Raw genomic sequence first — 12,222 nt, forward strand, 5'->3', positions numbered from 1 at the left:
CCCCGTCCCGCCCCGCAGGGCGCAGGGGAGCTCTCCCGGCGGCCCCGCCCCGCCCGCGGCCCGCGGCGGAGGCGGAGGGGGATGACGTCATCGAGCGGGGCGACGGCCATTGGGCGCCATTTTGAAAAGGGAAAAATCCCTCCCTGGCGGCGGCGGCGGCGCCGGCGGCGGCCGGGCTGAGGTGCTCGGACGGCAACAGCGCGGAGGCCGCCTCTTCCCTCCGCCGCCGTCTCGGCGCCCGCCCGCCGGCCGCCGGCCATGGCAGGTGAGAGGGCCGCGCGGGGTGGGCCGAGGGCACCGGGCAGAAGCGGGGGGCGTGGGGTGCAGGAGCGAGGGGTGCGGGGGCGCTGGGGCAGGAGCGGGGGCGCCGGGGCAGGAGTGGGGGCGCGGGGTGCAGGATCGGGGGCGCCGGGGAAGGAGCGGCGTGCTGGAGCGGGGAGCTCCGGGGCAGGAGCGGGGGCGCGGGGTCGCCGGGGTAGGAGCGAGGCGCGGGGTGCAGGATCGGGGGGCGCCAGGGCAGGAGCGGGGGGCGCCAGGGGAGGAGTGAGGGGGGCGGGGTGCCGGAGCGGGGGGCGCCGGAGCGGGAGCGGGGGGCCGCGGGGAACACCGGGGCAGGAGCGGGGCGCGGGGGGCGCCGAGGCAGGAGCGGGGCCGCCGAGGCAGCAGCGGGGGCGCGGGGTGCAGGATCGGGGGGCGCCAGGGCAGGAGCGAGGGGCGCCAGGGCAGGAGTGAGGGGCGCGGCGCGGGGTGCAGGAGCGGTGCGCGGGGGCAGGAGCGGGGGCCGCCGAGGCAGCAGCGGGGGCGCGGGGTGCAGGAGCGGTGCGCGGGGGCAGGAGCGGGGGCGCCGGGGCAGGAGCAGGGTCAGGAGAGGGGCCGCTGGGGCAGGAGCGGGGGCGTGGGGGCAGGAGCGGGGGCGCCGGGGCAGGAGCTGGGAGCAGGAGTGGGGCAGCAGCGGAGGGGCGCGGGGGCAGGAGCGGAGGGCGCCGGGGCAGGAGTGGGGGCAGGAGCGGGGGCGCCGGGATAGGAGCTGGGGCCGCCGGGGAGTGGGGGCGCTGGAGCAGGACCTGGGGGCAGGAGTGGGGCAGCAGCAGGGGGCGCGGGGCAGGAGTGGGGGCAGGAACGGGGGCGCGGGGTGCAGGAGCGGGGGCGCCGGGGCAGGAGTGGGGTGCAGGAGCTGGGGCGGGGGCGCCGGGGCAGGAGCTGGGGAGCCGGGGAAGGAGTGGGGGCGCGGGGTGCAGGAGTGGGGGCGCCGGAGCAGGAGCTGGGGGCAGGAGTGGGGCAGCAGCGGGGGCGCGGGGTGTAGGAGCGGGGCGCCGGGGGCAGGAGCGGGGGGCGCGGGAGCGGGGCGCCGAGTGCGGGAGCGGGGGGCGTGGGGCAGGAGCAGGGGGCGCGGGGCAGGAGCGAGGGGCGCGGGTGCTGACGCCGGGTGTGTTCGCAGGGGCCGGGGGCGGCGGCTGCCCCGCGGGCGGCAACGACTTGCAGTGGTGCTTCTCGCAGGTCAAGGGGGCCATCGACGAGGACGTGGCCGAAGGTGAGGTGGCGCACCTGGGCTCAGGGCGGGCGGGCTTCCTCGCCCCGGGCCGACCCCACGTGCTCTTCCCGGCCCGGCCCTCCCGGGACCCCGGTCCCGGGGCCCCTCCCGCCCGGTGGAGCTGCGCCGGGGCCAGTGTCCTGCGCGCCGCGCTCTGAGCGTGTGCACCGGGGTCCGGTTCATAGACGGGAGACAGGCCCTCAGGGGTTATGTAAGGAGCCCAAGGTCATGGAGGCTGCAGGGGTCTCGGTCTTCCGAGTGGGTTCTGGGTTCTTCACATTGCAAGTGGCTGCTTCCTGCATTTGGTGGAACTGCGGAAATAATTGCAGAAATTGGGGACTCGAGAAACATAAAATTGGGATAACTGCAGAAAAGCAAGAGTGGAGTGGGCAGTGGTCCTGGACTAGGTCGGGAGGCCTCACTTCTAGACCCAAGCTTTCTGTAATCACCTGTGTACTCTTGGGCACGCTGTTTTGCCTCAGTTTCTTCATCTTTAAAAAGGAGGTTGGACCGCTTGATCCTTAAGGTCGCTTTCTAAGGTACTAAAATTCTTGAAGTTTGTTAGCAATTCCTTCTCCCTCTCCAGTGATGTATTTTAAAGTTCAGACTGCAGATTTTACCCTTTAACCTTATCGTGTTACTTGCAGTTGGTTGGTCTTTTCCTTAATCATAGCCTTGAACTAGCCAAGGCACATAGTTTTAGGGTGTTGGGCGGGAAGCTGGGGACTGTCTCCTGCCGCAGTTTCCCACAAAGCTACATGCCATCTTAAAGTGTAAACCACCTGTCTTCTTTCCCCTGTTCACAGCCGAATGCAAAGCTGATTCTTAGCAACTCAGAGGTTTCATTAGAGCTTTAGAGTGACTTTTTATTGTTCAGCCATTTAAGTGAGCACTGCGAACCTTTAACATTTTCTTGAAAACGAGTTGTCTTTCCACGAAGTGCCCCTTCCTTGCCCCAAGTAGCTAACAGCCTCTAGTCAGCTGTCTTGCCACTTTTCCTCCACCTTGGCCCCTCCCATGACCTTTTGCTCCCTCCTTCTCCACCCTGCACCTCTCCCTGGCAGTATGACAATCTGGAGGCCCTTGGCCCCATCGGACAAACAGTACCCGGATTATTAAGCAAGTAAAACTGTGCTGTAAGGAATTTGTAAAGATGTATATGGTTTGAGATTGAAACTGGGTGATTTTATATAAACTAAATAGTGTATTGATTCTGTTTCTTTTATATTCATTTAAGATATACTACTTTTTTTTTTCATTTTGCATGTGCCACATGGGTGACACTCAAAATTTCTATTGGGAGTAAAGCAAAACCTGTTTGTTTAGGGGTAGGGAGGTGGAACGGCTTAATGCCTGTCTTAATTTCTGGTTTCTTTCCCTTTTTATGGCTTTTGTTGACAAGCTGAATGAATTAAAATTTATCTCTAACTAAAATGGTGTATTTTAAGTGATGTTAAACTTTGAAAACAGTATTCTTCCTTAAAAAAAATCTTGACAGAAATATTCTGTTCTCAGAATTAAACTGGGACTTTTTGCGGTTTTAAACCCTTTCTTCAAGTAAAGTTTTGAATACATCTAAAAGTTTGGTGTTTCGAGTTATCTTTTCTGTAAGATTGCTTTGTAGTAATTACCCCTATGTTTTTTGATTGCTGTATGTATTCAGAGCTTTCTGTCTTAATCCACTTATGCTTTGGCGTTAGTAACCCGTTGGGGCTAGCATATTCATAACTCGTCATCCTGTTGTCAAGTAGTTGTGAGAGTGTTCATTTGGATTGTATTATTACCGTAAAAGTCGGTGATAAAGAAGGAGAGCGTAATTGTTAGCAACTACTGATTGTTAAGCAATGAGAATAAAGAAGCTGGCTGTGCCCAAACTCAACCTTGATGAAGAAAGGTGGATAAGAAATAAATAGGAGGGCCGGCCCTGTGGCTTGGTGGTTAAGTGCGCGTGCTGCAATGCTGGTGGCCCGGGTTCGGATCCCGGGTGCGCGTGGAGGCACCACTTCTCCGTCCATCCTGAGGCCGAGTCCCACATACAGCAACTAGAAGGATGTGCAGCTATGACATACAACTATCTACTGGGGCTTTGGGGGGAAAAAATAAAATAAATAAAAAATCTTAAAAAAAAAAAAAATCTTAAAAAAAAAATAAATAAAAAGAAATAAATAGGAGATGAGTAATTTAAGGGAGGTTATTGTACACTGATAGCTGGGCTGTAAAACCTAAGGTATAGAAAATTGACTTGTTTAGGTTTGTGGCTTGTGAGGCGTTTTGTTCTTGAAGGTTTTGTTCTGCTTTAGGCTCTGCTTTGAAGAGTTCCACTGTAATCCTGCACTTTGGACCGTCTTTCTGCTTTCGCCTGCGATGGGTGATCGGAAAGTGAGTGAGATGGAGGCGAGGGCCCTCTCCTTACCTGAGTGAGGACAGCGCCTAGTGAGCGTGAGGTGGTGCCAGGGGTACATGTGACTCCCCTGATTTGAAGATTGAGGAATGAGTACACTGGAGAGAGGATTGTGATTTCCTTTTGGTTTTTAAAACTAATAGGTTGGGGGGACTTGAATCATAACTCCTGAAGAAAGTATTGTGTGTGTAAAATTGGATGGCTTTTTTCCTTTTGTAAAGAATAGGGTTTTGCTTGTGGGTCAGGTCAGCCATGGTGCTATCAGGGATTTCCCATCTCCCTGCAAGTAGGAGTGCTGGGCTCAAAAGGAAATTAGTGACTGTCCTGCTGGTGACAAGATGCATGAGTGACAGTCACTGGTCACTTGCCTCTCTCCCCTTCCCCTAACAGCAAGCTGGCTGTGCCTGTAGTCATCACCCCTGAAGGTGGAGTGGGTGAACTTTTATGCCTAGATGAGCAAGAGTCAAAATAGTGAAGCCAGGGGGAGGCTTCCAGAAGAAGCGAGAAGTTGTTTCTTAGCCTGTGCCTCCAAATACTTAGGCCCTACATGGTGACACCTTTTGGGAAGTTGTTGACTGTGCAGGTTTTTCGTGCGTGACATTTAGGCACCGTCACCCAGCCCCTGCTCCCCTTCCTGGGACAGCTTTCACTGGGTGAACATCTTTTGCAGACGTCACACGATATCATAGTCCCTGGCTTGTCTGTCTTCAATAGAGTCTGAGCTTCTCAAGCTTGAAGCTTGAAGAGGACCCAGTCTGGAGGTGGTGATGGCTCACAGTTGTTGAGTCTTGTTTTGTTCCAGAGATTGCTCCAAGTCACCCGGGTCCATTAATCCAACCTTCACACCACCCTCAGAGGGAGGAACTCTTGTTCTTCTCAGTTTTAGATGCAGGAGCCAAGGCACAGAGGGCAGTTAACGTGGTGAGCAGCCACTATATGGCAGAGCCAGGGTTTGAAGCCAGGCCAACTGGCTCCAGAGCCCATGAGTGCTGTACTGCTTCAGTGGCTATTTGCGGCCAGTACTGATGAAGCCCCCACTGTGGGATGTGGCCACCCAACCTTGGGATTGCTCTGTCCTTCTAAAGCTCAGGAGAGATCTCACCACCAGGACTTGTAGGAAATTGCCTCGGAAAACAAATGAAAATGAGATGCCAGTAAAGGAAGTGCCTGTGAAAATGATGTAAGGTTAGTAACAAGGGTTCGAGAATGGCCATTCTCAAACGATTTGAAGAATAGATATCACAGAGAGAGAGAGTAACTGAGCACACTTTGCCTGCCTGTCCCCTGAACACGACTGTGGTTGCCTTCCTGCAGGGCAGCGCTGTGCAGGAGTTGCTTTTCTGGAGAAATGGTGGGGAGGGCTGGAGGAGGGCCCTGTAGTGAGCTGTCACCTGGTTTTGTGTAGCTTGAAAGCACCTGGTTCCTTTCATCTCAGAATTTGTAGTTTTAAGTGTCTTGCCTTTTTATTTGATGAGTTTGTTTTAATCGCTTTCTTAATCCATGATCTGATCCATTGCTTTGAATTAGACATTAATGTTTTTCTAAAGAAATAATACTAAACAAAGCTGAAGGTTCATCTGCTTAGATTCAAGCTTGAGTCTGGGGAGTTGTATAAATAATATGGGTATCCAGGTAATCTGGCAGGGCCATCTTTTCTAACGGGGTTTACATAGATATTATGAAAGAAAAAAAGAAACATGTAAGTTGGAGAAGGGTAACAAAGATGAAGGACACTTGAGCATCAATACCAGGAAGTTACTGTGTTTCCTTGAATATAAGATGCATCTGATTTTGAAGATGTTAAGGTATGGGAAGATGTGCTCCTTAGACGCAATAAAATCTGGTATTTGTGAATGCAAAACTTTTCAGTCATAGTCATTATTTTTAGAGTATTGTGATTGATTTTTTTCTGTGTATAGAAAATGGGCATTAAGTACTTACCATTGACTTTTTTTTTTAAGTGACAAATGGGCACAGTGTCTGGTTATTTGAATTATTCTCAATCTGATGTCTCCATTCCATTGTAGAATTCCCAATTACTTAGTATTTATACCTGTGCCGTTGAAAAAGGCCTTCAGGAAAGCATCTTCTAGGGGAAAGCCATCAAACAAGAAAACGATCTAGTAACATTCTTGTAGTTTAATTTAGGAGAGAGCTTCATGGGGAGATTCTGCCTTTAGGAAATCAGATATGTGTGCTTTTCTTAGGATTAATGCATTCACCATACTTATTGAGCACAGCTACGTTGTAATGTCTCTGCAATCAGGTTGCATGTTCAAGAAGCTAGACTGATCGTAGTTACGTAATCAGATGTAGGTTTATGAGATTTATGGTAGTATTAAATCATACTCGATTTTTTTATTCCCTGATTTTAAAAATCTGTTGTTTTGATGGCAATATCAGTTCATGTCTGCCATTTGTCAGGTCTGAAGGCCCTTTCTGAACCTCAGCTTGTTCTTCTAGAAATTACATCCTAAGGTTTTTATTAAGATAAAACAGTGTGCAGAGCTTTTGTAACCTGTGAAGTGTTGTTCAAGTGTTAGATACACTGTTAATTAATTCTCATGTATTTAAGGTGTTTGCATTTGGTTGTAGCTATATTTAATCTCTCCACTCACCCAGATCCCTTTCATTGGGCTTAACCCTTTTCCACTATTATTCATCGATCCTTCCCATTCCTTAATTTTTGCTTATATTTCTTTCCCAAGTTAGAATATTCTTTTTTTCTACTGTGTACGCTCCATACCCTACCGATCGTTCTGAATCCATCTCAGATTCCACTTTCTTTATGAATCACTGCTCAGCCACTCTGAACATCCAGCATTCTGTCTTAGACTCGGACCTTTCCTCTCACCTTACCATGATGTTTAGCAGTGGGCTGTATCCTGCTTGTTGTTCCCCAGTTTTATCACATGGGTTAGGCCTATCTCTTCAACTTGATGTTAATCAGGATATGGAAAGGCATTTGGTACAAATCCCATTTCAGCCCTGTTACTAGATTTGTGTTAACGTGACAGGTTACTTACCTTCTGTTTCCTTGTCTGTGAAACGTGGGTGCTGTTCCTTGTGACCGTCACAGGGTTATTAGGAAGATTCCAGAGAAAGCAGAGAAGTCTCTGGCAGACAGCACACAGAAACTGATTACTGTGAAAATGTTGGTGTCTTAAAGAGACCCTCTTGCACAGGAGAATAACTTACTCTGTGTTGCTCCAGGGAGCCAATTTAAGAAAATGTTATGGGGGCTAGCTGTCAGCTTAGTTCGCCTAAAACATTCGCGACAGCATCCTAAAGGGCTGCTAGTTCTACGTTGGAGTAGAGAAACCCAGTTCCTACCTCACTAAGCCCTTTGTTTAGACAGAGACTGGCAAGTGGATGGGTCACTGCACTGTCGTGAGAGCAAGGTATGTCGAGGGAATGTGGTCCAAGTGCCTAGTACACAGACTTGAGTTGGGAGTGAAGGGGAGGAAATGAGGGTGTAGGAAGAGGGAGGAAGGGAAGGGGAGAAGAATGTTCCAGATGGAGGGGGCTCGGAGTGGAGATTGGAGAGAGCATGGTCCGTTCTGAGAAATCAGAGTACTTGGCATGTTCCTTCTGCAGAGAGGGGAGTGGCCCCTGATGAGGGGCAGGCTGGCAGGGGCCAGAGTGTGATTAGTAAAAGCCTTGAATCCTGTGCTGAAGACTTTGAATTGTGCTTTGAAGTGATTGTGATTATGAGCCTTTGAGATTGTAAGTAGAGGAGTGACATCAACTTTATGTGTCTTTAGGGAGGTCATTCTGGCCTTTGGAGAATGGATGCCGATAGGGTGAGAATGGAGGCAGAAATGTCAATTGCGAAGTTACTGCAATAATAAAGGCTGGAAGATGGAGAAAGACAAATACCATATGATTTCACTTGTATATGGAAGATAAACGCACAGATACAGAGAGCAGATTGGTGGTTAAAGGGGGTGTGGGGGGGCGGTAGTGAAGTGAGGGGCAGTGGGGGCGTGAGGGGAGGGTGAAAGGGGAAAAGGGGCACATGTATACAGTGACAGGTAAAAACTAGACTTTTGTTGCAAAACACGATGTAATCTATACAGAAGGTGAAATATAATGTTGTACACCTGAAATTTATATAATGTTATAAACCAATGTTACCTCAACAAAAAAATAAATAAGGGGGCCGGCCTGGTGGCGTAGTGGTTAAGTGCGCACGCTCCACTTCAGCTGCCGGGGGTTCGAGGGTTTGGATCCCGGGTGCGCACCAATGTGCCGCTTGTAAAGCCATGCTGTGGCGGGGTCCCACGTAAGATAGAGGAAGATGAGCACGGATGTTAGCTCAGGGGCAATCTTCCTCAGCAAAAAAAATAAGTAAGTAGAGGCCAGCCCTGTTGCATAGTGGTTAAGTTTGTGTGCTCTGCTTTGGCGGCCTGGGGTTCGTGGGTTTGGATCATAAGCATGGACCCACACACCACTCATCAAGCCATGCTGTGGCAGTGTCTCACATATAAAATAGGTGAAGATTGGCACAGATGTTAGCTCAGGGACAGTCTTCCTCAAGCAAAAACAGGAAGATGGGCAACAGATGTTAGCTCAGGGCCAGTCTTCCTAACCAAAATAAATAAATAAATAAATAAGTTAGTAAAGTCTGTAATGTGAACTTACTCTAAATCAAGGTTTGCAAAGGGCCAAATAGTAAATGTTTTAGACTTTGCAGGCCAGACTGTCTCTGTTGTAACTACCAAAGTCAACTCTGCCTCTGTAGCAGGAACACAGCTGCAGGACCCATGGAATGAATGGCCATGGCAGTGGCCCAATAACACTGCAGTCCTGTGTCACTAAACAAGAGGGACACATCCCGAGAAATACATTTTTAGGCGATTTCGTCGTCATGTGAACATCATAGAGTGCACTTAGACAAACCTAGATGATATAGCCTGCTATACACCTGGGCTCTATCATACTAGTCTTATGGGACCACTGTCATCTGCGTGGGCCATCATTGACCAAAATGTTGTTATCTGGCGCGTGATTATATTGACAAAACAGCAGGGGCCAGGTTTTGCCTTCAGGTTGTAGTTTGCAGCTCCTGTGCTGAACCAGTAGTTCTCAGAGCCTTTTAGTTCCAGGAGACTTTTATACTCTTAATAATTTTTGGGGACCAGAGAGCTTTTGTGTGGGTTATATCTATCAATATTTACTATATTTGAAATTAAAACAGAACAACTTGAAATATTTATTATTTCACTTTAAAATAGTAAATCTATTACACGTTAACATAACATTTTTAATGAATAACAACTTTCCCAAAATAAAAAAAGATTTAGTGAGAAGAGTGGCATTGTTTTACACTTTGCAAACCCTATAGTATAGGGCTCAATAGAAGACAGCTGAATTCTCAGATCTGCTTTTGCATTCAGTCTATTGCAGTTGTTTTATTGAAATAGATGAAGAAAATGTGGCCTCCCACTTACATGTGGTCAGAAAAGCGAGGAGTGATTTAATAGCCTCTTCATACAATTGTGGATATTCTTTACTACTGCAACAAAACTGGACACGTGATGGTTTTTTAATTTTAGAGTGCACATCGGAACTGAAACCATATCAGTGAACCTTTTATCCCTGGTTACATTAAAATCCATAGTTCTGTCTTGACTCTGAATGGATCTCTTGCTTATGTGCATGATTTGCTAACATCACACGTTGGTCATTTGGAAATATTGGTCCACTGAGTTACTCACATCTTCTAAATGTTGATATATTCCATTACACAACATCAAAGAAAATCACATTTGTTACCATCACCACTGATCTCATCAGAAAAATCTTAAAGCGGGAAGCTGTCAAATTAATAGTAATAGATAGAAGTTTTCCAAAATTCTGATTTTCTCTTGAAAGCTTGGATTTTATCATTGGCAACAAATACTGTCAGTTGTTTTTCTGTGAAGTGAGAGGCTCACTTTGTTCATTTTTAAGAAAATTTCTGCCAGATACCAAAGTCTGAGTAACCATAGTTGGTCAGTTGTTTCAAATAAAAATGGCATTCCGTGAAAAAGTTAAGCTTGCAGCACAGACAGCTGTGCGCGTGCCTTTCCTCGCAGCAGTCACTGTTCTTGGGGGTGCAGCAGACGTGGTCTGTGCATAGTGCCCATTGTATACAGAGGGCTGTGACTGAGTAAATTAATTAGTTTGTCCCTCAAGGACATTCCTAACTGAAACTGGCTTTTTTCCTGCCTTCTTTCCTGCGAGTGTGGTGTGATGACCAGCACGGTTGGGTGCTGCTGCCCTGGTTTGTGCTGAGGCTCCAGCCGTTCCAGCCACCATCACTTTTGTTTGTCCCTGCAAATAACAGCACAGTGAAAACAGCAAGCGATGTGTTGGTATTATTATGAAAATAATTCTGACTTCATGGACCTCTAAGCGGTTCTTGGGGACCCCCAGGGGTCCACAGACCACATTTTGAGAATTACTGCTGTAAAGCAAGCTATTAGCAATAGGAAAAACAGAACAGGGCAGATTTCAGTATTAACTGTCCCCTCTCATCTTCACTGGATTTTATTGGTTTTGTCTCAAAATACAAAAGTAGAGTGTTCATTATTTAAAGAAAATCAAATGATACAGATGGATAAAGAGTAGAAGTGAAAGTTCCTCTTTATCCCATTGCTGTCCTGGACCCCTCCGCAGAGGGAACTACTCTGAACCGCGTGTATATATTTTTAGACCATTTCCTATTTAGTTTTATTTTAGAATTTAGTTTGTGTAGAAGCAGTTTTTTTATTCTTTATGAAACGTGAGTCTTATTATAAGTATTGTTTGCGACTTGTTCTCTTGCACGTCTAGTGTAAGAGTTTGCACTCTTACAGTGACGCAGGCGCTCCTGAGCTGCGCAGACCCTTCAGCTCTTTTGGCCCTTGGCACACCCCCTTGAGATGTAAGTGCTACTATTGCCTTCATTTTACACATGGGAGAACTGAATCTCAGGAAGGTTAAGTCACTACCCAAGGTCACAGAGCTAGCAGGTGCTGGAGTCAGGATTTCAGTCCAGGTGTTCTGAGTCCAGAGCCCTCACTTAAATTTTTTTTTTTTTTTAAGTAATTCTTTTTTTTTTTCTTTTTGAGGAAGATTGGCCCTGAGCTAACATTTGTTGCCAGTCTTCCTTGTTTTTTGCTTTTTTCTCCCCAAAGCCCCAGTAGATAGCCGTATGTCATAGTTATACGTCCTTCTAGTTGCTCTATGTGGGACACCACCTCAGCATGGCTTGATGAGCGGTGAGTAGGTCTGCACCCAGGATCCGAACACTCCGGGCCGCCGAAGCGCAGTGTGCGAACTTAACTGCTACGCCACTGGGCCGGCCCCTAAATATTGTTAACCATGCTGCCTTCTTGCATAGTTCTATTTGATCCTTTTTTGATGGCTGCTTAGTATTTCATTGTACAGATTACCTTATTTATTTAACTAGTAACCTGTTGGTGTTTCCAGTTTTTGCTGTTACTAAAGATATTGCAGTAAAGAGTCTGGTTCATCCTTCTGCCCAGTACAGGCATTTCTGTGGCTAGATTCCTAGGAACGAACACACTGTCAAAGGCATGCATGTTTACATTTTGATGCTGCCAAATTGCCCTCCAAGACATGGTGCCAATTTACACCTTCCCCAAAACTTCTCATTCCCCACTCATGCTGAGGCATTAGTCTCTCTCATCTCAGCTAGTTTGATGGCAAATCTCACGTTGTAGTTTGCATTTCCTTATCAGTTATGTAGTTGAGATTTTTTTATTGACTATTTCTATTTCTTCTGTGAATTGTTGGACCGTATCTTTTATCCATTTTTCTACTGAGCTTTTTAAAAATCAATTTTTTTTTTTGGCTGAGGAAGATTGTTGCTGAGCTAACATCTGTGCCAGTCTTCCTCTGTTTTGTATGTGGGATGCAGCCACAGCATGGCTTGAGTGGTGTGTAGGTCCTTGCCTGGGATCCGAACCTGTGAACCCTGGGCTCCTGAAGTGGAGCACGCAAACTTAACTACTATGCCACCAGGCCAGCCCCTAAAAATCAATTTTTAAAAGCTCTTTATATATTATAAATAGTGATCTATCTGAATATTTTTTATTACTAACCTGAATTTTAATTCTTCTGCCCCCATTTCATACACCCTCTTACCCAGAGTTCAGTTAGGTCTACTATACATGTGTCTTTTTCGAGTGGATTTTTTGTTGCTGCTATTGAAAATTAAGAAAAAACTGAGATCCGTGTTTGGGTCAGGAATAGGGTAGAAGAGAAACAATGTGTGGGATGGGAAGAGTGATTCGTGGGT

At 47.8% G+C, this 12,222-nt stretch overlaps 1 protein-coding gene across 2 annotated transcripts in view; it reads left to right on the forward strand.

Moving 5' to 3' along the window:
• Window positions 1–154: 154 nt before the first annotated feature.
• The window catches only part of PPP2R2D (protein phosphatase 2 regulatory subunit Bdelta), a 56,802-nt gene continuing 44,734 nt past the window's right edge, over window positions 155–12,222 (forward strand). The window contains exons 1-2 of one of the 2 annotated variants that reach the window (XM_087432876.1): window positions 155–265; window positions 1,439–1,531. In XM_087432876.1, coding sequence (XP_087289002.1) covers window positions 259–265; window positions 1,439–1,531 — 100 coding nt within the window. In that variant the 5' untranslated portion in view covers window positions 155–258. The remainder of the gene's footprint in view (window positions 266–1,438; window positions 1,532–12,222) is intronic. The other variant, XM_087432875.1, reaches the window with a different exon arrangement.

Source organism: Ceratotherium simum, chromosome 6, assembly GCF_057802395.1.
Source record: "Ceratotherium simum simum isolate JZ-2026a chromosome 6, ASM5780239v1, whole genome shotgun sequence".
In the NCBI taxonomy this organism is placed as follows: Eukaryota; Metazoa; Chordata; class Mammalia; order Perissodactyla; family Rhinocerotidae; genus Ceratotherium; species Ceratotherium simum.